Below are 21883 nucleotides of genomic sequence, written 5' to 3'. Positions count from 1 at the left end.
AGATAATAATACAAGTTGATAAATAAATATTTATTTTTACAGTATTGAACAAATTTTTTTTACAGTCAGTCTCATATTTTATTGATGTTGAGTACAAATTTTGAGAAAAATAACTAAAAATCAATATTAGTTTAGTGCATTTCTTTTACCGCGCTCTTATTTTACCAATATTGAAGAAGAGTTTTGATAATAAATAATTCAAAATCAATTATTTAATTAAATAAGGGAATAAAAACGATAAAATATAGCAATTCCAGGTATTAAATTCTTATGGAAGTGGCGAATTAAGAATTTAATTCCTGGATTTGCTATAAAATAGATTAATAAATTTAATGATTTTATTTTGCTTTTTTTTGAAAAATATTTATTTTATAATTTTTTAATATAAAAATTTAATTTAAGAAATTATATTTATTTTTAATTTATAATAGATTTTTATTTTATAATATTATCAACATTTTTATTTATTTTAAAAGAAAAAATTAATTATTTATTAATTAATTCTTTGAAATAATTAATCTTGATTTCTTTTTTCGCGCTAAGTCAAAATATATTCAGAAATTATTATATTTAATAAGACAAATAGATAATGAAACTAATTCAATTAAAAGAATATAGCGAATTTTTAAAATTAGTTATAGGCAAGGCAAATACAAAATTCAAGAGGTACTTTTAAATAAACACTAGACTTGTATTCGCAGTATAATTCTTGTCTTTTGTATGACATGAATGATGAAAAATATGCTAATTTAACAGCAGGGCTTGAATATGATTAAATCGACGATATTTAAAGCTTGTTTAAGCTTATAAGTTAACTTTTAAAAAATCTAATTTTATTCATATTCAAAAAAGTTAAAATTCTTGAAAAGTTAAATTTAGGAGAATTGGAAAATTGTTTGCAATAAGAATAAAAATCTTCAAATTAAGAAAAAACAGAGCATGATTTATCTTTGTATGAGGATATAGATAAAGAACTTAACTTTGAAGATTTGAACAAAAAATTAAAAGTGAATATTGAGCTTTTAATGTCACTTAAAATATATTATGAAGAATTAAATTTTAAATAGAATATATGAAAAAGATTATTAGGTGATCATTATGAATCCATTTAAACTTAATTTTAATTAACTTAATAGTATTTACTTAGATACTCTAGAAGCAAATTTTAATATATAGATGTTGCAATTCATATATAAAATACAAAATTACTTCAAATATAGAAGATCTTTAAACAATATTAAAGTAATCCCCACAAACTAGAATTTAAGTCTTTTAACTTTTTGTTTCGATTAATCATGAAATTTGGCATGATGTTAGTAGTTAAAATGATTACAAATGCCATTGTTTTGGTGATTTGAGTGAAGAAGGCCCTCTTGCTGAAATAAATTTAAATTCTTATTTTTCAAAAGTAAAATATATTGATATAATAATGTATATGTATTATATGAGTAGTTAGTTGATTTTACTGAACTATGAAAATAATGATTTTAGAATTTATTCAGATGATAATCTAAAAGAACAAATTTATTCTATTGAGTAAATTAATCGAGTCAAGAAATATTTTTAACTTGGTTTATACTTAGTTAATAATTAATAAGACTAAACTAATTTTTAATTTGAATATGTTCAAATACCTAATATTTTAAATCAAAAGCATTTATTCGTAAATAAAACCTATTAGTCTCTTGTAGAATAGCAAGACTAAATCTTGCTGAAAATTGCTATATTTAAAAAAAAATTAATTTAAGGCCTATTTAATATTAGCTTACAAAAGTGCATTGTAGATTTATATTTTGATTGACTTGTTTGATTATTATGTACTTAAAGTATTATTTTTAAATATTTCTATTTGTTATTTTTGTCTCTTATTAAATACATAGCTATTATTCGTTTTTTTTGTTATAAACCAAGCTAAAACAAATAATTTTTATTACATATTACGAAAGAGTGTAAATGAAAACATAGAAGCAAAAAAATTTTGAGCAATAAAATTTTTTTATTTTAATTTTTTAGTTTTTTATAAATAAATTAATTGTATAACTAATAAAATATTTATTTGATATGCCAAATATTTAAATGAAAAAATATATTTTAATTATTTTTAAATTTATTCTAAAATATTAATTAATTTGTATTTATAAATGAAAGACAAATAAATACTTTTATTTAAAATAATATATATATATACTCTTTATAAAATTAATCACAGGTATACTCTTTAAACAACTAATCTCATTAATTTCAGAAGTTTGTTTCTTAATATTGCTTTCAATTTTTAATTCGTTGAATTGTATCTTTATAAATATAATATAAATTGATTAATTAATTTCAAAGAAAGTTCTATTTTTATTTTTTGAATAAATAGATTGATAGATTCAAAAAACACTTCAAATTAAAAAAATAATTTAAATAAATTCAAGTTTTCTTATTTATTTATTTATTTATTTATTTATTTATTTATATTTTACTAAAAACAAGAACATTTTTGGATGATTTGATAGAAATTGCATGTTGATAATGAAATAAATTATTTAACCTGAAATAAAATGTCAAGCTATTCAGATTAGTACAGCTTAATAAACAATTAACTAAGCCTAGTGCTCCCTTTTCACCAATATAATTGATTCTTTTATCATAATTAAATAAAATACTCAGCTTTATTCAGAAATAATATTAAAGAATAGCAAATAATTAATAAAAATTCTTGCCTTAATTTTAAATCATTAAAATTTATGAAAATACATGCCATAAATTATCAAATTTGAGAATTAAAATAAATCTAGAAAAAAAAGATAAAAATATCTTTTAAATATTTTTTAGATAAAGCACATGCATCCATAAATTCTTAGGAAAATTAAAAAAGCTTATTACTCAAGATTAAGACTTAAATTTAAGATTTTTTTATTGTTTTCTAAAGCAGATCTTAGACCCAAAACTCCATTGTCACGAATAAGATTGAATCTTTTAAAAAATTAAATTTTTTAATCAATTAAAAATACAAGATATTAAATAAAAAATAATGCAATTTTTTGGTATATTTTCTCTAATTTCTTAATAAAATTTATACATTAGAATATAAATAAATAAAGGCAAAGTAACTTATAATTTTTTACTAAAGATTGAGTGATATGCTTGATAGTTTTTCACATTTCTTTAAAGCTGAGCCCAAGGATTATGTACCTTCATCACTAGTTTAATTAGTTCTATTCATGTATTTGTTGTCAAAAAAAGGAAAAATATTATTAAAACATTCATTATATAAAAAAATTTTATTAAAAAAATGTGGGTTTTAAAATGAATTAAATTAGATTAATATAATAAATATAAAGGAGAAATAAATAAAATAATTAAGAAAGTTAATGAAAATTAAAATATTCATTTATTATTATTAATCATAATTAATCTTAATTCTTAAATAATATTATATTACTAGTTAAGTTTTATTTCATTTATGGTTGCTTTTAATAAACAAATAACAAATTTATTAGTGGATTTTATTTACCTGAGGTTAAGGGTCAAATTTGATAGATTAGAGCACTTTTATAATCCCTAGCATAAATTTTAAATACCTTTGACCTTTATTGTATTCTATCTTTTTATTTTTTTTATTATTGTAAATATCGTTATTAATGAAAAATTAAAATTAATTTAGTTTAAATAAAAAAATATATATAAATAATTCTAAAATAAGAGGTAGAAGGAGATTAAAACAATTAATTCTTAGTATCTATTATTCTTAATTATGTTTCTTAAAAATATAAAAAAAGAAACTTTTTTACTCAAGATTTATAGCTAAATTTTATAGTGCAGCTAGCTTTTATAATGTAAAACCTAAAATTTATAAATCTTCTTAACTAACCTTGTTGAATCTTTTAATATTTTTAATATTAATAAGTAAATAAATAAATCAATATTTTACTTTAATGCAAAAAAATTAAAATTAAAAAAAATTATTTTTTCAATTTAAAATAGTAAAGAAATATTTTCTACTTTAGATTCAATGTTAAACTTTAGAGCTTTAAGCACTTTACTAAAGCAGTGTCAAATCCTACTAAGCTATTTTTTCCCATTTTATTTGACCTTTATTAATTTTTATTTATATTTTTTAGCTTTAATAAATTGTATTTTTGAATGTAAAAAGAATTTAAAAACTTTCAATAAAAGAATTTTTAAAAATTTATTGATCGATCATGTTAGTTTTTTAAATTAATTTTAAAATAGTAAAGCAATTTAAATTTTATTCACTCAAGATTAAGATTTAAAATTTAAAGTTATGTGCATTCAGTTATTCCAGAGAAAAGGTTTTATAAATTTTATCTAACTAAGTTACAAGACCTTTATTCATGTTTTATTTTAATAGCAAAATTAATTATATTAAAATAAATAAATAAATAAATAATTTCCAAATAAAAATTCAAATAAATTAAGAAATATATACAATATTTAAATAAATAAATTTATATAAAATAATATTAAATAAATTTATAAGTAAAATTAAAAGAATTAAATTGTTAAAGATAAGTAATAAAAAAAACTAATATTTAAGATTGATTGATTGATTACCTAAGGTCAATTTGAAGATCTGTGTGAAGTTATAAACTAGAATTTAAAAACTATTTTAAATAATAAAAATAAATAAATAAATGAAATTAATCATAAAAATTAATTGCATGTTCTAGGTTGTTAAAATGTTAGTTCTTTTATAGCATTTTTTTTTAAGGGATATTTAATAATAAATTTTATTATAATTATCTTATTTAATAAGATATTATTTAGGTAAAAAAAATTTAATTTTTTTCAATAGCAAAATAAAATATGAGCTTTTTGTTTTTAAATTAATTTTAGTAATCTTTTAAATACTAATATAAAGAAAGCTATTGTATAAAATAATTTAATAAATAATATTATAATCATTTAAAAATTATGATATAATGGTTTGTGATTTTTCAATTGCAAGAGCAATTATATATGAGGTAAATATTTGTTTGACAAGCGAGGTAGTTGTAAAGATAAATAGAGAGATTTTAATTTTTGTTAACATATATTTATTTAATTATTCATTATCAATTTTTTTGGATTTTTTTACAAATAATTATAAATTTATAAATACTTACAAAAATTAGTAAAAGCAATAGCTATATCTTTTTATTCAAATATTTTAGTTTCATCTTGGCTATAAAATGGACAAAACTAGCTTTTAGGCCCTAAATTGTCGCAAACATCAAAAAAAACATCTTTAATTCATTTAAGTGAATGATGTTCTAAACCAACAAAGTTAAAGCAAAGAGCTTTTCTACTGCTCTTCATGCTTCAACCATGATCTTGAATTTAAATCAATTAATTTTCTTATGATTGATTAGATTCTCTAAGAAGCAGAAACTAACATTATCCCAAAATGGCCACCAGTCAACAATTACTAGCTTATTTAAGACCTCATCGATTTCACTTCTAAAGAATCTGAGTTGAATTACGAAAAATAAATTATTGATTTCTTTAATGAGTTGAAAGAATAGCTTTTAGCAAAAATAGATATTATCTAAAAAAAAATGATCAACGAAACTCATAAGTATCCAATAGATAATAATTAAATCATCAAAAAGTATTAAGAAATTTCAAATATCCTTTAATTTAAGCAACTTCTTATGAATGAATAAGGAAATAATCTCTAAGAGCATTCAACTCTTTGTAGGTAATTCATCTAAAAAATAGAATCTTAAAAAGACAAAAATACTGAATTATTGCAAAGTCTACTTACTTAATCTAACTAATTATAAAAAAGCTTCGATTTAGAGTATCCAATTGCAATTAAATAGCAATTATTCACTCTTGTTGATTCAATTTCCTTCTTTAATTAAGATTTTTCTTAAGTTAATCTAAACCAAAGCAATTAAGGCTCTTAGCAATCTAGAATTAGCACTTAAAATAGTAATAAAATAACAGCTGACTTAATTATGAAATTGATTTCAAATAAATCAAACTTTTGCTCTGATTAATTTATAAATGAATTGAATTTGAGTTTGTAAAAGCTAAATCCTCTTCTTTAATATTTGAAACTTAATAATATTTTCAAAGAAAATAAAGAACCTATAGAATTTTCAAAAATTAGCGAAGAAAAACTAAATTTAGTGGGAGAGTATGTTAAACATTCAATATAATTAACATCTGATTAATAATATGAAAACTCAATAAAGAATAAGATGGAATTAAAGTAAATTAATGAAATTATGAATTCTAAAATGAACTTCTTAAACTAAGAATCTATTTAGAAATTTGAAAAGTGGACAGTTGAGATGTATCCATTCTTAAAGTAAATGAATTTCTAAAATTTTATTAAAGATAAAAATAAATTTGACTTATTTAAAAATTTGGGAGATAATAATTTTAATGAGTTAATAATCGCCGCTTAAAAAGGATTTTTTTATTTAAATCTAAATTTGGTTGGGACTGAATATTCTGATGGATAAAGAATATTTGCAGTTAGTAAAAATAAAAATAGTGAGTACATCATTACAAAAATAAATAGTGAAAATTGGACTTGTTGTATTTCAAGTTTAGATTTATAAAAAGATCTAAAATATGTTTTTAGGATATAACTAGAAAAAATTAATGAAGGAAATGAATTTGTTGTAGGTCTGATGAGAAATTCTATCTCTTAAAATAAAGGTGGATGGGATGATTATTTGAGTTGTTAACTAAAAAACTAAAGTGAATATTTAAAAATAAGCGATAATTACGGAATAATAAATTTACTAAAAGGAGTAAATGAATTTTAGGTAAAAAAAGATTGTGTAATAGAAATACGAGTATGCTTAAAAGATAAATTATTAGAAATGACTGATTATCCTAATTATTAGTATAAACTAGGATTAGAAGATAAACATAAACCTAAACTTGAATAATATAAAGATTTAAGATTTTATTTAAGTTTTTTGTCTTCTGATATCTAAATAAGCTTAAAAGATGCGGAAATAGTTAATAAATTCAAAGATTGATTTATTTAAGATAAATAAAATATTTGAGAAATTAGAGAAATATTATTTTGACTATGAACTGTGGAAAAATGTGCAAATTAATTTTTGTTAGACTGAGCACATGTGCGCAATTTAACCAAATTTTTATATAAATTTAAATATTTAAAATATATTGATAGGATCATAAAGTAATGCTTATAAGAACTATTTTTTTTATTTGTTTATACATAGATTTGTAACCAGAAATTATTAATAAAAAAAATTAAATGGTTATTATAAATTTATTAAAATTATATTATATATTGATTATTTAATATTAATATACAAATATTTTTTGTTATTTATTTTTTATATTATGATAAATGACACAAATACACCATTTATTTTATTTTATTTAATTAGAATCACAATAAATAAATAATAAAAATTATTTTTTTCTTTTAAATTTACTAGATATATTTTCACATTGATTTTGATTTAATTAACATTATATTTTTGAGCTTCTTTCTGCCATAGATTGATAGAATATAATAGCATATTAATTACTGCTTATGATAAATAACTCATTAAAGTACATTTATCTATTTGTATATAAATTAAAAAACTTGCCTACTAATATATTATTAACATTTTTGCACCTAATGTGCTATTAAGAGATATTCTATTATCATCAAAAGATTAATTCTTCATCAATAAATTTTATTTACAACAAATATCTGTCTGTCTGTCGCAAAAATTTATCTAATAAAATAGTTGGCGTTGATAATAAATTTTGTTCATTAAAAATTAAACTAAAAATCAAAAGCAACAAATAAAAATTAGAAAATAGTAATAAAAGATGTAATTGATTAATATCAATACAAACATAAAAAATTGCAGAATTATTAAAAGGTATAAATTTGTTTGTTTTATTATGATTATTAAAAAACATAATCCTCGGATTTTAAAATACTTGTTTAAAATATTTAAATTAATTAATATAAATAAGATTAAAATTTATAAGGTTAATTTTAATTATATTAATCTAAATTTACTACATAATAAATATTATTTTATAGCAAGATGCCATTCAAAAATTCCGTCGTTTGGATGTGACTTATTATGAATTAGATTTTTATATTTTATAATAGAATTATAATTAATAATTTAATTTATTATAATTTCAAAAATAACTAATTTTTTTACTTTAATTGTAAGTATTTTAAAATCAAATATAATCAAAAAATTAAGATGTAGAACTAAAAAATGTTCATAAATAATTTAATAGTCATTTGAAATATCACAAATCATAATATCATTAACGTTGATTTGTGATATTTCAAATGAAAGAAAAACTATATATAAAAAATAATTAAGCTATAATCAATAATTTAATAATTATTTGAAATATTACTAATTATGATATAATAATTAGCAGTGTTTCAAATACAGGTATTAGAGGAAGATATTTGATAATTGATTTAGTGGCAGAGATAGATAGTCAGATTTTATTTTGTATTAATTTTTATTTATTTTATTATTTATTCTCAAATTTTTTGGATTTTTAACATTTAATTATAAATTAATAAATACTTACTAAAATTAGTAAAAACAATAGCTATTTCTTACTCTCCAAATATTTTAGTTTCTTTTGAATATAAAATGGACAAAACTAGATTTTAGACTCTGCAATGCCACAAGCATCAAAAAAAGCATCTTTAATTCATTTAAGTGAACGATGTTCTAAACCAACAAAGTTAAAACAAACAGCTTTTCTACTGTTCTTCATGCTTCAACCATGATCTTGAATTTAAGTCAATTAATTTTCTGATGATTGATTAGATTCTATAAGAAGCAGAAACTAGCATTATCCCAAAATGGCCTCCGGTCAACAATTACTAGCTTATTTAAGACCTCATCGATCTCACTTCTAAAGAATCTGAATTGAATTATGAAAAATAAATTATTGATTTCTTTAATGAATTAAAAGAATAGCTTTTAGCAAAAATAGATATTATCTAAAAAAAAATGATCAACGAAACTCATAAATATCCAATAGATAATCATCAAATCATCAAAAAATATTAAGAAGTTTCAAATATCCTTTAATTTAAGCAACTTCTTATGAACGAATAGGGAAATAATCTTTAAGAGCATTCAACTCTTTGTAGGTAATTCATCTAACAAATAGAATCTTAAAAAGACAAAAATACTGAATTATTGTAAAGTCTACTTACTTAATCTAACTAATTGTAAAAAAGCTTCGATTCAGAGTATCCAATTATAATTAAATAGCAATTATTCACTCTGATTGATTCAATTTCCTTCTTTAATTAAGATATATCTTAAGCCAGTCTAAACTAAAGAAATTAAAGCGCTTAGCAATCTAGAATTAGCACTTAAAATAGTAATAAAATAACAGCTGACTTGATTATGAAGTTGATTTCTAATAAATCAAACTTCTGTTCAGATTAATTTTTAAATGAATTGAATTTGAGTTTATAAAAGCTAAATCCTCTTCTTTAATAATTGAAATTTAATAGTATTTTCTAAGAAAATAAAGAGCCTATAGAATTTACAAAAATTAGTGAAGAAAAACTAAATTTAGTGGAAGAATATGTTAAGCATTCAATATAATTAACATCTGATTAATAATATGAAAACTCAACAAAAAATATGTTGGAATTAAAGTAAATTAATGAGATAATGAATTCTAAAATGAATTTCTTAAACTAAGAATTTATTTAGAAATTTGAAAACTGGGCAGTTGAGATGCAACCTTTCTTAAAATAAATAAATTTGTAAAACTGTTTTTAAGATAAAAATAAATTTGATTTGCTTAAAAATTTGGGAGATAATAGGATAAATGAATTAATAATGACAAATTAGAAGGGACTTTTTTATTTAAATCTAAATTTAGTTGGGACTGAATATCATAATGGATAAAAAGCATTTGTACTTAGTAAAAATAGAAATTATGAATACATCATTAGTAAAATAAATAGCGATGATTGGACTTGTTGTATTTCAAGTCAAGATTTACAAAAGGATCTAAAATATGTTTTTAGGATATAACTTGAAAACATTAATGAAGGAAGAGAATTTGTTGTAGGTATAATGAGAAATTCTATCTCTAAAAATAATGGTGGGTGGGAAGATTACTTGAGTTGTTAACTAAAGAATTAAAGTGAATATTTAAAAATAAGCTATAGTTACGGAATAAATAATATACTAAAAGGAGTAAGCTAATTTTAAGCAAAAAAAGATGGTGTATTAGAAATACGTGTGTGCTTAAAAGAAAAAATATTAGAAGTGACTGATTATCCTGATTATCAGTATAAACTAGGATTGGAAGATAGACATAAATCTAAACTTGAATAATATGAAGATTTAAGATTTTATTTAGGTTTTAAATTTTCTGATATCTAAATATGTTTAAAAGATGCTGAAATTGTTGATAAATTTAAAGATTGATTATTTGAGATAGATAAAATTTGTAGAGAAATTATTAAGGAATAAAAATTAAATGATTATTGTAAATTTATTTAATTTATTTTATATACTGATTATATATATTAATTTTAATATTTTTTAACAATGGTTATAAAATTTGAATATAATATTTTAAGCTTTTTATATTTTTATTTATTTTAGTACTTTAAAAACGAAAAAGAAGTTATTAAGCTTCATACAAAAAAAATTTAGCAAATAATTTAATAATCATTTGAAATGTCACTAATAATGATATCATGGTTAGTGATACATCAAATACAGCAAAAATTATATTTTAAGAAAATATTTGTCTGTAATAGAGATAAACAGATTTTAATTAGTACTTTTATTTGTTATTTTAATTACTCAATTATATTTGATTATTTGATTTTTTTACATTTTATTATAAATTTATAAATACTTACAAAAATTAGTAAAAATAATAGCTATTTCTTTCTTTCCAAATATTTTAGTTTCATCTTGATTATAAATGGACAAAACAAGCTTTTAGACCCTAAAATGCAACAAACATCAAAAAAAGCATCTTTAATTCGTTTAAGTGAATGATATTCTAAACCAACAAAGTTAAAACAAACAGCTTTTCTACTGTTCTTCATGTTTCAACCATGATCTTGAATTTAAATCAATTAATTTTCTCATGATTGATTAGATTCTCTAAGAAGCAGAAACCAACATCATCCCAAAATGGCCTCCAGTCAACAATTACAAGATTATTTAAGACCTCATCGATCTCACTTCTAAAGAATCTGAGTTGAATTACGAAAAATAAATTATTGATTTCTTTAATGAGTTCAAAGAATAACTTTTAGCAAAAGTAGATATTATTTAAAAAAAAATGATCAACGAAACTCATAAGTACCCAATAGATAATCATCAAATCATCAAAAAATATTAAGAAATTTCAAATATCCTTTAATTCAAGCAACTTCTTATGAATGAATAGGGAAGAAATCTCGAAGAGCATTCAACTCTTTGTAGGTAATTCATCTAACAAATAGAATCTTAAAAAGATAAAAATACTAAATTATTGCAAAGTCTACTTACTTAATCTAACTAGTTGTAAAAAAGCTTCAATTTAGAGTATCCAACTATAATTAAATAGCAATTATTCACTCTAATTGATTCAATTTCCTTCTTTAATTAAGATATATCTTAAATTAGTCTAAATCAAAGTAATTAAGACATTTAGCAATCTAACATTAACTCTCAAAATAGTAATAAAATAACAGCTGACTTGATTATGAAGTTGATTTCAAATAAATCAAACTTTTGTTCTGATTAATTTATAAATGAATTGAATTTGAGTTTATAAAAGCTAAATCCTCTTCTTTAATAATTGAAATTTAATAATATTTTCTAATAAAATAAAGAACCAATAGAATTTTCAAAAATTAGCGAAGAAAAACTAAATTTGATTGAAGAGTATGTTAAACATTCGATATAGTTAAGATCTGATTAATAATATGAAAACTCAACAAAGAATATGTTGGAATTAAAGTAAATTAATGAGATAATGAATTCTAAAATGAACTTCTTAAACTAAGAGTTTATTTAGAAATTTGAAAAGTGGTCAGTTGAGATGCATCCATTCTTAAAATAGATAAATTTCTAAAACTGTATTTAAGATTAAAATAAATTTGATTTGCTTAAAAATTTGGGAGATAATAGTATAAATTAGTTAATGATGACTGATTAGAAGGAATTTTTCTATTTATATCTAAATTTGTTTGGGACTGAACATTAAAATGGATAAAATGACTTAATAGTTAGTAAAAAAAGAAATATTGAATAAATCATTACAAAATTAAATAGTGAAAATTGGACTTGTTGTATTTCAAGTTTAGATTTACAAAAGGATCTAAAATATATTTTTAGGATACAAATTCAAAAAATTAATCAAGGAAACGAATTTCTTGTAGGCCTGATGAGAAATTCTATCTCTAAAGATTCAGGTGGGTGGATAGATGAGTTGAGTTGTGAACTTTAGAGCTAAAGTTTATATTTAAAAATAAACAAAAATTATGGAATAAATAATTATATTAAAGGAATAGGTGAATTTAAGGTAAAAAAAGATGGTGTGTTAGAAATACGAGTGTGCTTAAAAGATAAATTATTAGAAGTGACTGATTATCCTAATTATCTGTATAAGCTAGGATTGGAAGAAAAGCATAAATCTAAACTTGAATAATATGAAGATTTAAGATTTTATTTAGGTTTTTTATCTTCTGATATTTAAATATGCTTAAAAGATGCTGAAATTGTTGATGAATTCAAAGATTGATTAATTTGAGATAAATAAATCTTATTGTGAAATTATAGTAAAGGATATAAATGAAATAATCATTTAAATTGATTTAAGCTATTTTATTTAATGATTATTTAACATGGAAAAACGACTGCTTTTTTTTAATTTTATGATATTTGAATGGTTTAAATACGATAATTTATAACTCTTATAAATTTTATTAACAAAGTAAATTCAAATATCTAAAATTTTATAAATCCATATTTTTAACTATAATAAAATTATTTTTTCAAAACAAATAAATAATATTCATATTTTAATATTAAAAAATCTTTATTTTACTATTTTTTTAACACGCACTATTTATTTTCTATTCAAATATTTATTTTTCAATTAATTCATTTTATTATTTGAAAAATTCATTAAATTGATCTTATTTATATTATTTTAATATTTTTAACAATTTTTTTATATAATTAAAAATTTAATAGAAAAATCTTAAAAATTGATATAACTTAAAATAATAAATATTATTAATTAAATTCAAAATTATTTATTTTTATATAAATAATATTCAAATATATCAGCCATTCAAATAAATAGTGATCTCAATTCACTAACTTTTTGAATGGCATTTAGCTATAAATTAATTTTATTTAATTTCAGTAAAAAGCCTATTAAAAAATTACAAAAGGAATGCATATAAATTAAATATTAAAAAATAGATCAAACAAATTAAATTTTAATAGTAAATTATTTGATTGTTAATTATGATATTATTTAAAAGCTTTTTAATAGAATCTAAAAATATTTTAATTTTTAATAAAATATAAATGAGATAAATATAGTGAATTAGTTGTTAAGATAATTAGAAAGATTTTTAATTTATTTTAATATTTATTTATTGGATTATTCATTCCTAAATTTTTTGGATTTTTTTACATATAATTATTAATTAATTAATAAATACTAACTAAAATTAGTAAAAGCAATAGTTATTTCTTTCTCTCCAAATATTTTAGTTTCATCTTCGTTATAAAATGGACAAAACAAGCTTTTAGACCCTAAAATGCCACAAACATCAATAAAAACATCTTTAATTCGTTTAAGTGAACGATATTCTAAACCAAAAAAGTTAAAACAAACAGCTTTTCTACTGTTCTTCATGTTTCAACCATGATCTTGAATTTAAATCAATTAATTTTCTCATGATTGATTAGATTCTCTAAGAAGCAGAAACCAACATCATCCCAAAATGGCCTCCAGTCAACAATTACAAGATTATTTAAGACCTCATCGATCTCACTTCTAAAGAATCTGAGTTGAATTACGAAAAATAAATTATTGATTTCTTTAATGAGTTCAAAGAATAACTTTTAGCAAAAGTAGATATTATTTAAAAAAAAATGATCAACGAAACTCATAAGTACCCAATAGATAATCATCAAATCATCAAAAAATATTAAGAAATTTCAAATATCCTTTAATTCAAGCAACTTCTTATGAATGAATAGGGAAGTAATCTCGAAGAGCATTCAACTCTTTGTAGGTAATTCATCTAACAAATAGAATCTTAAAAAGATAAAAATACTTAATTATTGCAAAGTCTACTTACTTAATCTAACTAATTGTAAAAAAGCTTCAATTTAGAGTATCCAACTATAATTAAATAGCAATTATTCACTCTAATTGATTCAATTTCCTTCTTTAATTAAGATTTATCTTATATCAATCTAAACTAAAGTAATTAAGGTGCTTAACAATCTAGATTTAACACTTAAAATAGTAATAAAATAACAGCTGACTTGATTATGAAGTTGATTTCAAATAAATCAAACTTTTGTTCTGATTTATTTATAAATGAATTGAATTTGAGTTTATAAAAGCTAAATCCTATTCTTTAATAATTGAAATTTAATAATATTTTCTAATAAAATAAAGAGCCTATTGAATTTTAAAAAATTAGTGAAGAAAAACTAAATTTAGTGGAAGTGTATGTTAAGCATTCAATATAATTATCATCTGATTAATAATATGAAAACTCTACAAAGAATATGTCGGAATTAAAGTAAATTAATGAGATAATGAATTCTAAAATGAACTTCTTAAACTAAGAGTTTATTTAGAAATTTGAAAAGTGGTCAGTTGAGATGCATCCATTCTTAAAATAGATAAATTTCTAAAACTGTATTTAAGATTAAAATAAATTTGATTTGCTTAAAAATTTGGGAGATAATAGGATAAATGAATTAATGATGGTCGCTTAAAAGGGATTATTTTATTTAAATCTAAATTTTGTTGGAGCTGAATTTTAAAATGAATAAAATGCCTTTGTAGTAACTAAAAATATAAATAATAAATATATCATTACAAAAATAAATAGTAATGATTGGGCTTGTTGTATTTCAAGTTTAGATTTACAAAAGGATTTAAAATATGTTTTTAGGATATAAATTGAAAAAATTAATGAAGGAGACGAATTTGTAGTAGGTCTAATGAGAAATTCTATCTCTAAAATTTAAGGTGGATGGGATGATTAATTGAGTTGTGAACTTATGAACTAAAGTGAATATTTAAAAATAGGTACTAATCATGGAATAAATAATTTACTAAAAGGAGTAAGTGAATTTTAGGCAAAAAAAGATGGTGTGCTAGAAATACGAGTGTACTTAAAAGAAAAATTATTAGAAGTAACTGATTATCCTAATTATCAGTATAAACTAGGATTGGAAGATCAGTATAAACCTAAACTTGAATAATATAAAGATTTAAGATTTTATTTAGCTTTTGATACTTCTGATATCTAAATATGCTTAAAAGATGCTGAAATTGTTAATGAATTCAAAGATTGATTAATTTGAGATCAATAAAATTTCTAAAAAATAAAAACTAAATGACTATTAAAAATTTATTTAATTTTTTTTTTAATTGATTATTTAACATGATACACAAATGGTTTATTTAACTTTTTATTTTATGATGTTTGACAGAAATGTTCTTATTTTTTTATATTTAATTAGTATTGCATTAATAATAAAAATGATTTTTTACTTCAAAATTGCTTTGCAAATTTTCACTGTGATCTTTATTTTAACACTATATTTTTCAGCTTCTGCCATAGATTAATAAAATATGAAACATATTAAATGATGCTTATGATAAATAATTAATTAATGTATATTCATTTCTATACATATTTATCAAAAGACTATTTATTCATCAGTAAAATTTATTTGCATAAAAAATCTATCATAAATATTATAGTACTAGTTAGTTTTGATAATAAATAAATAACTCATATAAATTTTATTAAAAAAGTAAATTTGAATTTTTAAAATTTCATTTAAACTGCTTAAAATTTTAATTATCTGTAGCCGAAAGGATTAATTAATACCTGTATCTTCTTTCTGATTTAAAATAAATAAAATAGCAAAATATTTATTTAAATATAAAAAATTTAAGTCATCAAAAAAATTTAAATTAAATTAATTTTATTTAATTTCAGTAAAAAGGCCTATAAAAAAATTACAAAAAGAATACATATAAATTAAATGTTAAAAAATAGATCTAACAAAATAAATTTTAATAGTAAATTATTATGATATTATTTAAAAGCTAAATAAAATCTAAAAATGTTTTAATTTTTAATAAAATATTAATGAGATAAATAATTGCGTAGTGAATTTGTTGTTAAGATAATTACAAAGATTTTTAATTTATCTTAAAATTAATTTATTTATTTTACATATAATTATTAATTAATTAATAAATACTTACTAAAATTAGTAAAAGCAATAGTTATTTCTTTCTCTCCAAATATTTTAGTTTCATCTTGGTTATAAAATGGACAAAACAAGCTTTTAGACCCTAAGTTGCCACAAACATCATAAAAAACATCTTTAATTCGTTTAAGTGAATGATATTCTAAACTAACAAAGTTAAAACAAACAGCTTTTCTACTGTTCTTCATGTTTCAACCATGATCTTGAATTTAAATCAATTAATTTTCTCATGATTGATTAGATTCTCTAAGAAGCAGAAACCAACATCATCCCAAAATGGCCTCCAGTCAACAATTACAAGATTATTTAAGACCTAATAGATCTCACTTCTAAAGAATCTGAGTTGAATTACGAAAAATAAATTATTGATTTCTTTAATGAGTTCAAAGAATAGCTTTTAGCAAAAATAGACATTATTTAAAAAAAAATGGTCAACGAAACTCATAAGTACCCAATAGATAATCATCAAATTATCAAAAAATATTAAGAAATTTCAAATATCCTTTAATTTAAGCAACTTCTTATGAATGAATAGGGAAGTAATATCGAAGAGCATTCAACTCTTTGTAGGTAATTCATCTAACAAATAGAATCTTAAAAAGATAAAAATACTTAATTATTGCAAATTCTACTTACTTAATCTAATTAATTGTAAAAAAGCTTCAATTTAGAGTATCCAACTGTAATTAAATAGTAATTATTCACTCTCGTTGATTAAATTTCCTTCTTTAATTAAGAAATATCTTAAATTAATCTAAATCAAAGTAATTAAGACGCTTAATAATCTAACATTAACTCCCAAAATAGTAATAAAATAACAGCTGACTTGATTATGAAGTTGATTTCAAATAAATCAAACTTTTGTTCTGATTAATTTATAAATGAATTGAATTTGAGTTTATAAAAACTAAATCCTATTCTTTAATAATTGAAATTTAATAATATTTACAAAGAAAATAAAGAACCAATAGAATTTTCAAAAATTAGTGAAGAAAAACTAAATTTGGTTGAAGAGTATGTTAAACATTCGATATAATTAACATCTGATTAATAATATGAAAACTCAACAAAGAATATGTTGGAATTAAAGTAAATTAATGAGATAATGAATTCTAAATTGAATTTCTTAAATAAAGAATTTATTTAAAAATTTGAAAAGTGGACATTTGAGATATATCCATTCTTAAAATAGATAAATTTCTAAAGATGTATTTAAGATAAAAATAAATTTGATTTGCTTAAAAATTTGCAAGATAATAGGATAAATGAATTAATGATGGTCGCTTAATAGGGATTATTTTATTTAAATCTAAATTTTTTTGGAACTAAATTTTAAAATAAGTAAAATGCCTTCGTAGTAACTAAAAATATAAATAATAAATATATAATTACAAAAATAAATAGTAATAGTTGGGCTTGTTGTATTTCAAGTTTAGATTTACAAAAGGATTTAAAATATGTTTTTAGGATATAACTTGAAAAAATTAATGAAACAGACGTATTTATTGTTGGTCTAATGAGAAATTCTATCTCTAAAGACTCAGGTGGGTGGGAAGATTACTTGAGTTGTGAACTTTAGAACTAAAGTGAATATTTAAAAATAAGTACTAATTATGGAATAAATAATTTATTAAAAGGAGTAAGTGAATTTTAGGCAAAAAAAGATGGTGTGCTAGAAATACGAGTGTGTTTAAAAGAAAAATTATTAGAAGTAACTGATTATCCTAATTATCAGTATAAACTAGGATTGGAAGATCAGTATAAATCTAAACTTGAATAATATAAAGATTTAAGATTTTATTTAGCTTTTGATACTTCTGATATCTAAATATGCTTAAAAGATGCTGAAATTGTTAATGAATTCAAAGATTGATTAATTTGAGATCAATAAAATTTCTAAAGAAATTAGTAAAAAATAAAAACGAAAAGTTTATTATAAATTTATTTAAATTATTTTTATATATTGATTATTTAACTTTGATACATAAATGGTTTATTTTACTTTTTATTTTATGATGTTTGACAGAAATGTTGCATTTATTTTTTATTTATTTAATTAGTATAACATTAATAATAAAAATGATTTTTTACTTCAAAATTGCTTTGCAAATTTTCGCTAGTGATCTTGATTTTAACACTATATTTTTCAGCTTCTGCCAAAGATTAATAAAATATGAAACAAACTAAATGATGCTTATGATAAATAATTAATTAATTAATGTATATTTATCTCTATGCATATTTATCAAAAGACTATTTATTCATCAGTAAAATTTATTTGCATAAAAAATCTATCATAAATATTATAGTACAAGTTAGTTTTGATAATAAATAAATAAATAATTCATTTAAATTTATTAAAAAAGTAAATTTGAATTTTTAATTTATTTTGTACAAATCCATATAAAATTTTTAAAAAAAATTTATTATTCATTCGTTAGAAAAATTAAAAAAAAATTTTTTATTCTAAAAATTTGAAAAAGACTTTAAAAATTTTTATTAATTAGTATTCCTTTAAAAACGAAAAAGAAATTATTAAGCTAAATACAAAAAAAATTAACAAGTAATTTAATATTCATTTGAAATGTATGTCACTAATCATGATATTATGGTTAGCTATACTTGAAATACAGCAAAAGATATATTAAAAGAAAATATTTGTCAAGTAAATTTGTGATAGAGATAAACAGATTTTAATTAGTACTTTTATTTGTTATTTTAATTACTCAATTATATTTGATTATTTTATTTTTTTACATTTTATTTATAAATTTATAAATACTTACAAAAATTAGTAAAAGTAATAGCTATTTCTTTCTTTCCAAATATTTTAGTTTCATCTTGGTTATAAAATGGACAAAACAAGCTTTTAGACCCTAAAATGCCACAAACATCAAAAAAAGCATCTTTAATTCGTTTAAGTGAATGATATTCTAAACTAACAAAGTTAAAACAAACAGCTTTTCTACTGTTCTTCATGCTTCAACCATGATCTTGAATTTAAATCAATTAATTTTCTCATGATTGATTAGATTCTCTAAGAAGCAGAAACCAACATCATCCCAAAATGGCCTCCAGTCAACAATTACAAGATTATTTAAGACCTAATAGATCTCACTTCTAAAGAATCTGAGTTGAATTACGAAAAATAAATTATTGATTTCTTTAATGAGTTCAAAGAATAGCTTTTAGCAAAAATAGACATTATTTAAAAAAAAATGATCAACGAAACTCATAAGTACCCAATAGATAATCATCAAATTATCAAAAAATATTAAGAAATTTCAAATATCCTTTAATTTAAGCAACTTCTTATGAATGAATAGGGAAGAAATCTCGAAGAGCATTCAACTCTTTGTAGGTAATTCATCTAACAAATAGAATCTTAAAAAGATACAAATACTAAATTATTGCAAAGTCTACTTACTTAATCTAACTAATTGTAAAAAAGCTTCAATTTAGAGTATCCAACTATAATTAAATAGCAATTATTCACTCTAATTGATTCAATTTCCTTCTTTAATTAAGATATATCTTAAATTAGTCTAAATCAAAGTAATTAAGACTCTTAACAATCTAACATTAACTCTCAAAATAGTAATAAAATAACAGCTGACTTGATTATGAAGTTGATTTCAAATAAATCAAACTTTTGTTCTGATTAATTTATAAATGAATTGAATTTGAGTTTATAAAAGCTAAATCCTCTTCTTTAATAATTGAAATTTAATAATATTTTCTAATAAAATAAAGAGCCAATAGAATTTTCAAAACTAAGCGAAGAAAAACTAAATCTGATTGAAGAGTATGTTAAACATTCAATATAGTTAAGATCTGATTAATAGTATGAAAACTCAACAAAGAATATGTTGGAATTAAAGTAAATTAATGAGATAATGAATTCTAAAATGAACTTCTTAAACTAAGAATTTATTTAGAAATTTGAAAAGTGGACAGTTGAGATGCATCCATTCTTAAAATAGATAAATTTCTAAAACTGTATTTAAGATTAAAATAAATTTGATTTGCTTAAAAATTTGCAAGATAATAGGATAAATGAATTAATGATGTTCGCTTAGAAGGGATTATTTTATTTAAATCTAAATATGGTTGGAACTGAATATGAATAAAATGCCTTCGTAGTAACTAAAAATATAAATAATAAATATATAATTACAAAAATAAATAGTAATAGTTGGGCTTGTTGTATTTCAAGTTTAGATTTGCAAAAGGATTTAAAATATGTTTTTAGGATATAACTTGAAAAAATTAATGAAGGAAACGAATTTGTTGTAGGTCTAATGAGAAATTCTATCTCTAAAAATAGAGGTGGGTGGGAAGATTACTTGAGTTGTGAACTAAAGAATTAAAGTGAATATTTAAAAATAAGCTATAATTAAGGAATAAATAATATACTAAAAGGAGTAAGCTAATTTTAAGCAAAAAAAGATGGTATACTAGAAATACGAGTGTGCTTAAAAGATCAATTATTAGAATTGACAGATTATCCTAATTATGAGTATAAAATAGGATTGGAAGATAAGCATAAATCTAAACTTGAATAATATGAAGATTTAAGATTTTATTTAGGTTTTTAATAATCTGATATATAAATAAGCATAAAAGATGCCAAAATTGTTAATTAATTCAAAGATTGATTAATTTGAGATCAATAAAAGTTAAAAAGAAATTAGTAAAGAATAAAAACGAAAAGATTATTATAAATTTATTTAATTTATTTTTATATATTAATTATTTAACTTTGATACATAAATGGTTTATTTTACTTTTTATTTTATGATTTTTGACACAAATGTGCCATTTATTTTACTTCAAAATTGCTTTGCAAATTTTCTTTAACGATCTTGATATTAACACAATATTTTTCAGCTTCTTCCATAGATAGATTGATAAAATATAAAAACATATTAATTAATTGCTGCTTATGATAAATAATTCATTAACATATATTTATCTATTTGCATATTTATCAAAAAACTATTCATCAGTAAAATTTATTTGCATCAAACATCTATGTTAAATAATATAGTACTAAAATAGTTAGTTTTGATAATAAATAAATAAATAATTCATATAAATTTTTTTAAAAAAGTAAATTTGAATTTTTGATTTTAGGACTAAAATAGAAAAATATTCTTAATAAAAACATTTTATAAAAGCATAATTACTTACTATATTTTTTCAACATTTGATTACCAATATTTGATTCTTGTATTATTTTTAAATATAAGCTTTAATAGAAATATTAAGATTTAATAATGAGTGATACACTAACTAACTAACTAACTAACTAACCAACTAACTAACTAACTAACTAACTAACTCTTAAAAGCTAATTTATAAATTTATATTAGATAATTATTATAATTTAT

At 20.1% G+C, this 21883-nt stretch overlaps 8 protein-coding genes across 8 annotated transcripts; 7 read left to right on the top strand and 1 right to left on the bottom strand. All coding sequences in view use genetic code 6, as the record gives it.

Moving 5' to 3' along the window:
• Positions 1-725: 725 nt before the first annotated feature.
• TTHERM_01102800 (hypothetical protein) lies at positions 726-1076 on the top strand (the record flags this gene model as incomplete). Its single annotated transcript, XM_001019452.1, has 1 exon — positions 726-1076. One exon carries the CDS (start codon positions 726-728, stop codon positions 1074-1076), a length of 351 nt encoding a protein of 116 aa, XP_001019452.1.
• A 1127-nt stretch (positions 1077-2203) lies between these two features.
• TTHERM_01102790 (hypothetical protein) lies at positions 2204-4709 on the bottom strand (the record flags this gene model as incomplete). The annotated part of the gene is made up of 10 exons (XM_001019451.3): positions 2204-2294; positions 2537-2626; positions 2872-2961; positions 3114-3203; positions 3503-3592; positions 3780-3869; positions 3991-4080; positions 4246-4335; positions 4564-4613; positions 4671-4709. The coding sequence occupies 10 exons, from the start codon at positions 4707-4709 to the stop codon at positions 2204-2206; spliced, it is 810 nt and encodes a 269-aa protein (XP_001019451.3).
• A 471-nt stretch (positions 4710-5180) lies between these two features.
• TTHERM_01102780 (zinc carboxypeptidase family protein) lies at positions 5181-6992 on the top strand (the record flags this gene model as incomplete). Its single annotated transcript, XM_001019450.1, has 1 exon — positions 5181-6992. One exon carries the CDS (start codon positions 5181-5183, stop codon positions 6990-6992), a length of 1812 nt encoding a protein of 603 aa, XP_001019450.1.
• Positions 6993-8612: 1620 nt separating this feature from the next.
• On the top strand, positions 8613-10424 carry TTHERM_01102770 (zinc carboxypeptidase family protein; the record flags this gene model as incomplete). The annotated part of the gene is made up of 1 exon (XM_001019449.1): positions 8613-10424. One exon carries the CDS (start codon positions 8613-8615, stop codon positions 10422-10424), a length of 1812 nt encoding a protein of 603 aa, XP_001019449.1.
• A 676-nt stretch (positions 10425-11100) lies between these two features.
• TTHERM_01102760 (zinc carboxypeptidase family protein) lies at positions 11101-12744 on the top strand (the record flags this gene model as incomplete). Its single annotated transcript, XM_001019448.2, has 1 exon — positions 11101-12744. One exon carries the CDS (start codon positions 11101-11103, stop codon positions 12742-12744), a length of 1644 nt encoding a protein of 547 aa, XP_001019448.2.
• Positions 12745-13916: 1172 nt separating this feature from the next.
• Positions 13917-15560, top strand: TTHERM_01102750 (zinc carboxypeptidase family protein; the record flags this gene model as incomplete). Its single annotated transcript, XM_001019447.2, has 1 exon — positions 13917-15560. One exon carries the CDS (start codon positions 13917-13919, stop codon positions 15558-15560), a length of 1644 nt encoding a protein of 547 aa, XP_001019447.2.
• A 991-nt stretch (positions 15561-16551) lies between these two features.
• TTHERM_01102740 (zinc carboxypeptidase family protein) lies at positions 16552-18363 on the top strand (the record flags this gene model as incomplete). Its single annotated transcript, XM_001019446.2, has 3 exons — positions 16552-17060; positions 17151-17579; positions 17895-18363. The coding sequence occupies 3 exons, from the start codon at positions 16552-16554 to the stop codon at positions 18361-18363; spliced, it is 1407 nt and encodes a 468-aa protein (XP_001019446.2).
• Positions 18364-19342: 979 nt separating this feature from the next.
• Positions 19343-21148, top strand: TTHERM_001102701 (zinc carboxypeptidase family protein; the record flags this gene model as incomplete). The annotated part of the gene is made up of 1 exon (XM_012798455.1): positions 19343-21148. One exon carries the CDS (start codon positions 19343-19345, stop codon positions 21146-21148), a length of 1806 nt encoding a protein of 601 aa, XP_012653909.1.
• Positions 21149-21883: the final 735 nt, after the last annotated feature.

Source organism: Tetrahymena thermophila, assembly GCF_000189635.1.
Source record: "Tetrahymena thermophila SB210 genomic scaffold scf_8254586, whole genome shotgun sequence".
Lineage (NCBI taxonomy): Eukaryota > Ciliophora > Oligohymenophorea > Hymenostomatida > Tetrahymenidae > Tetrahymena > Tetrahymena thermophila.
The sequence above is the reverse complement of the archived record's forward strand: the minus strand, read 5'-3'. Positions and strand labels throughout refer to the sequence as shown.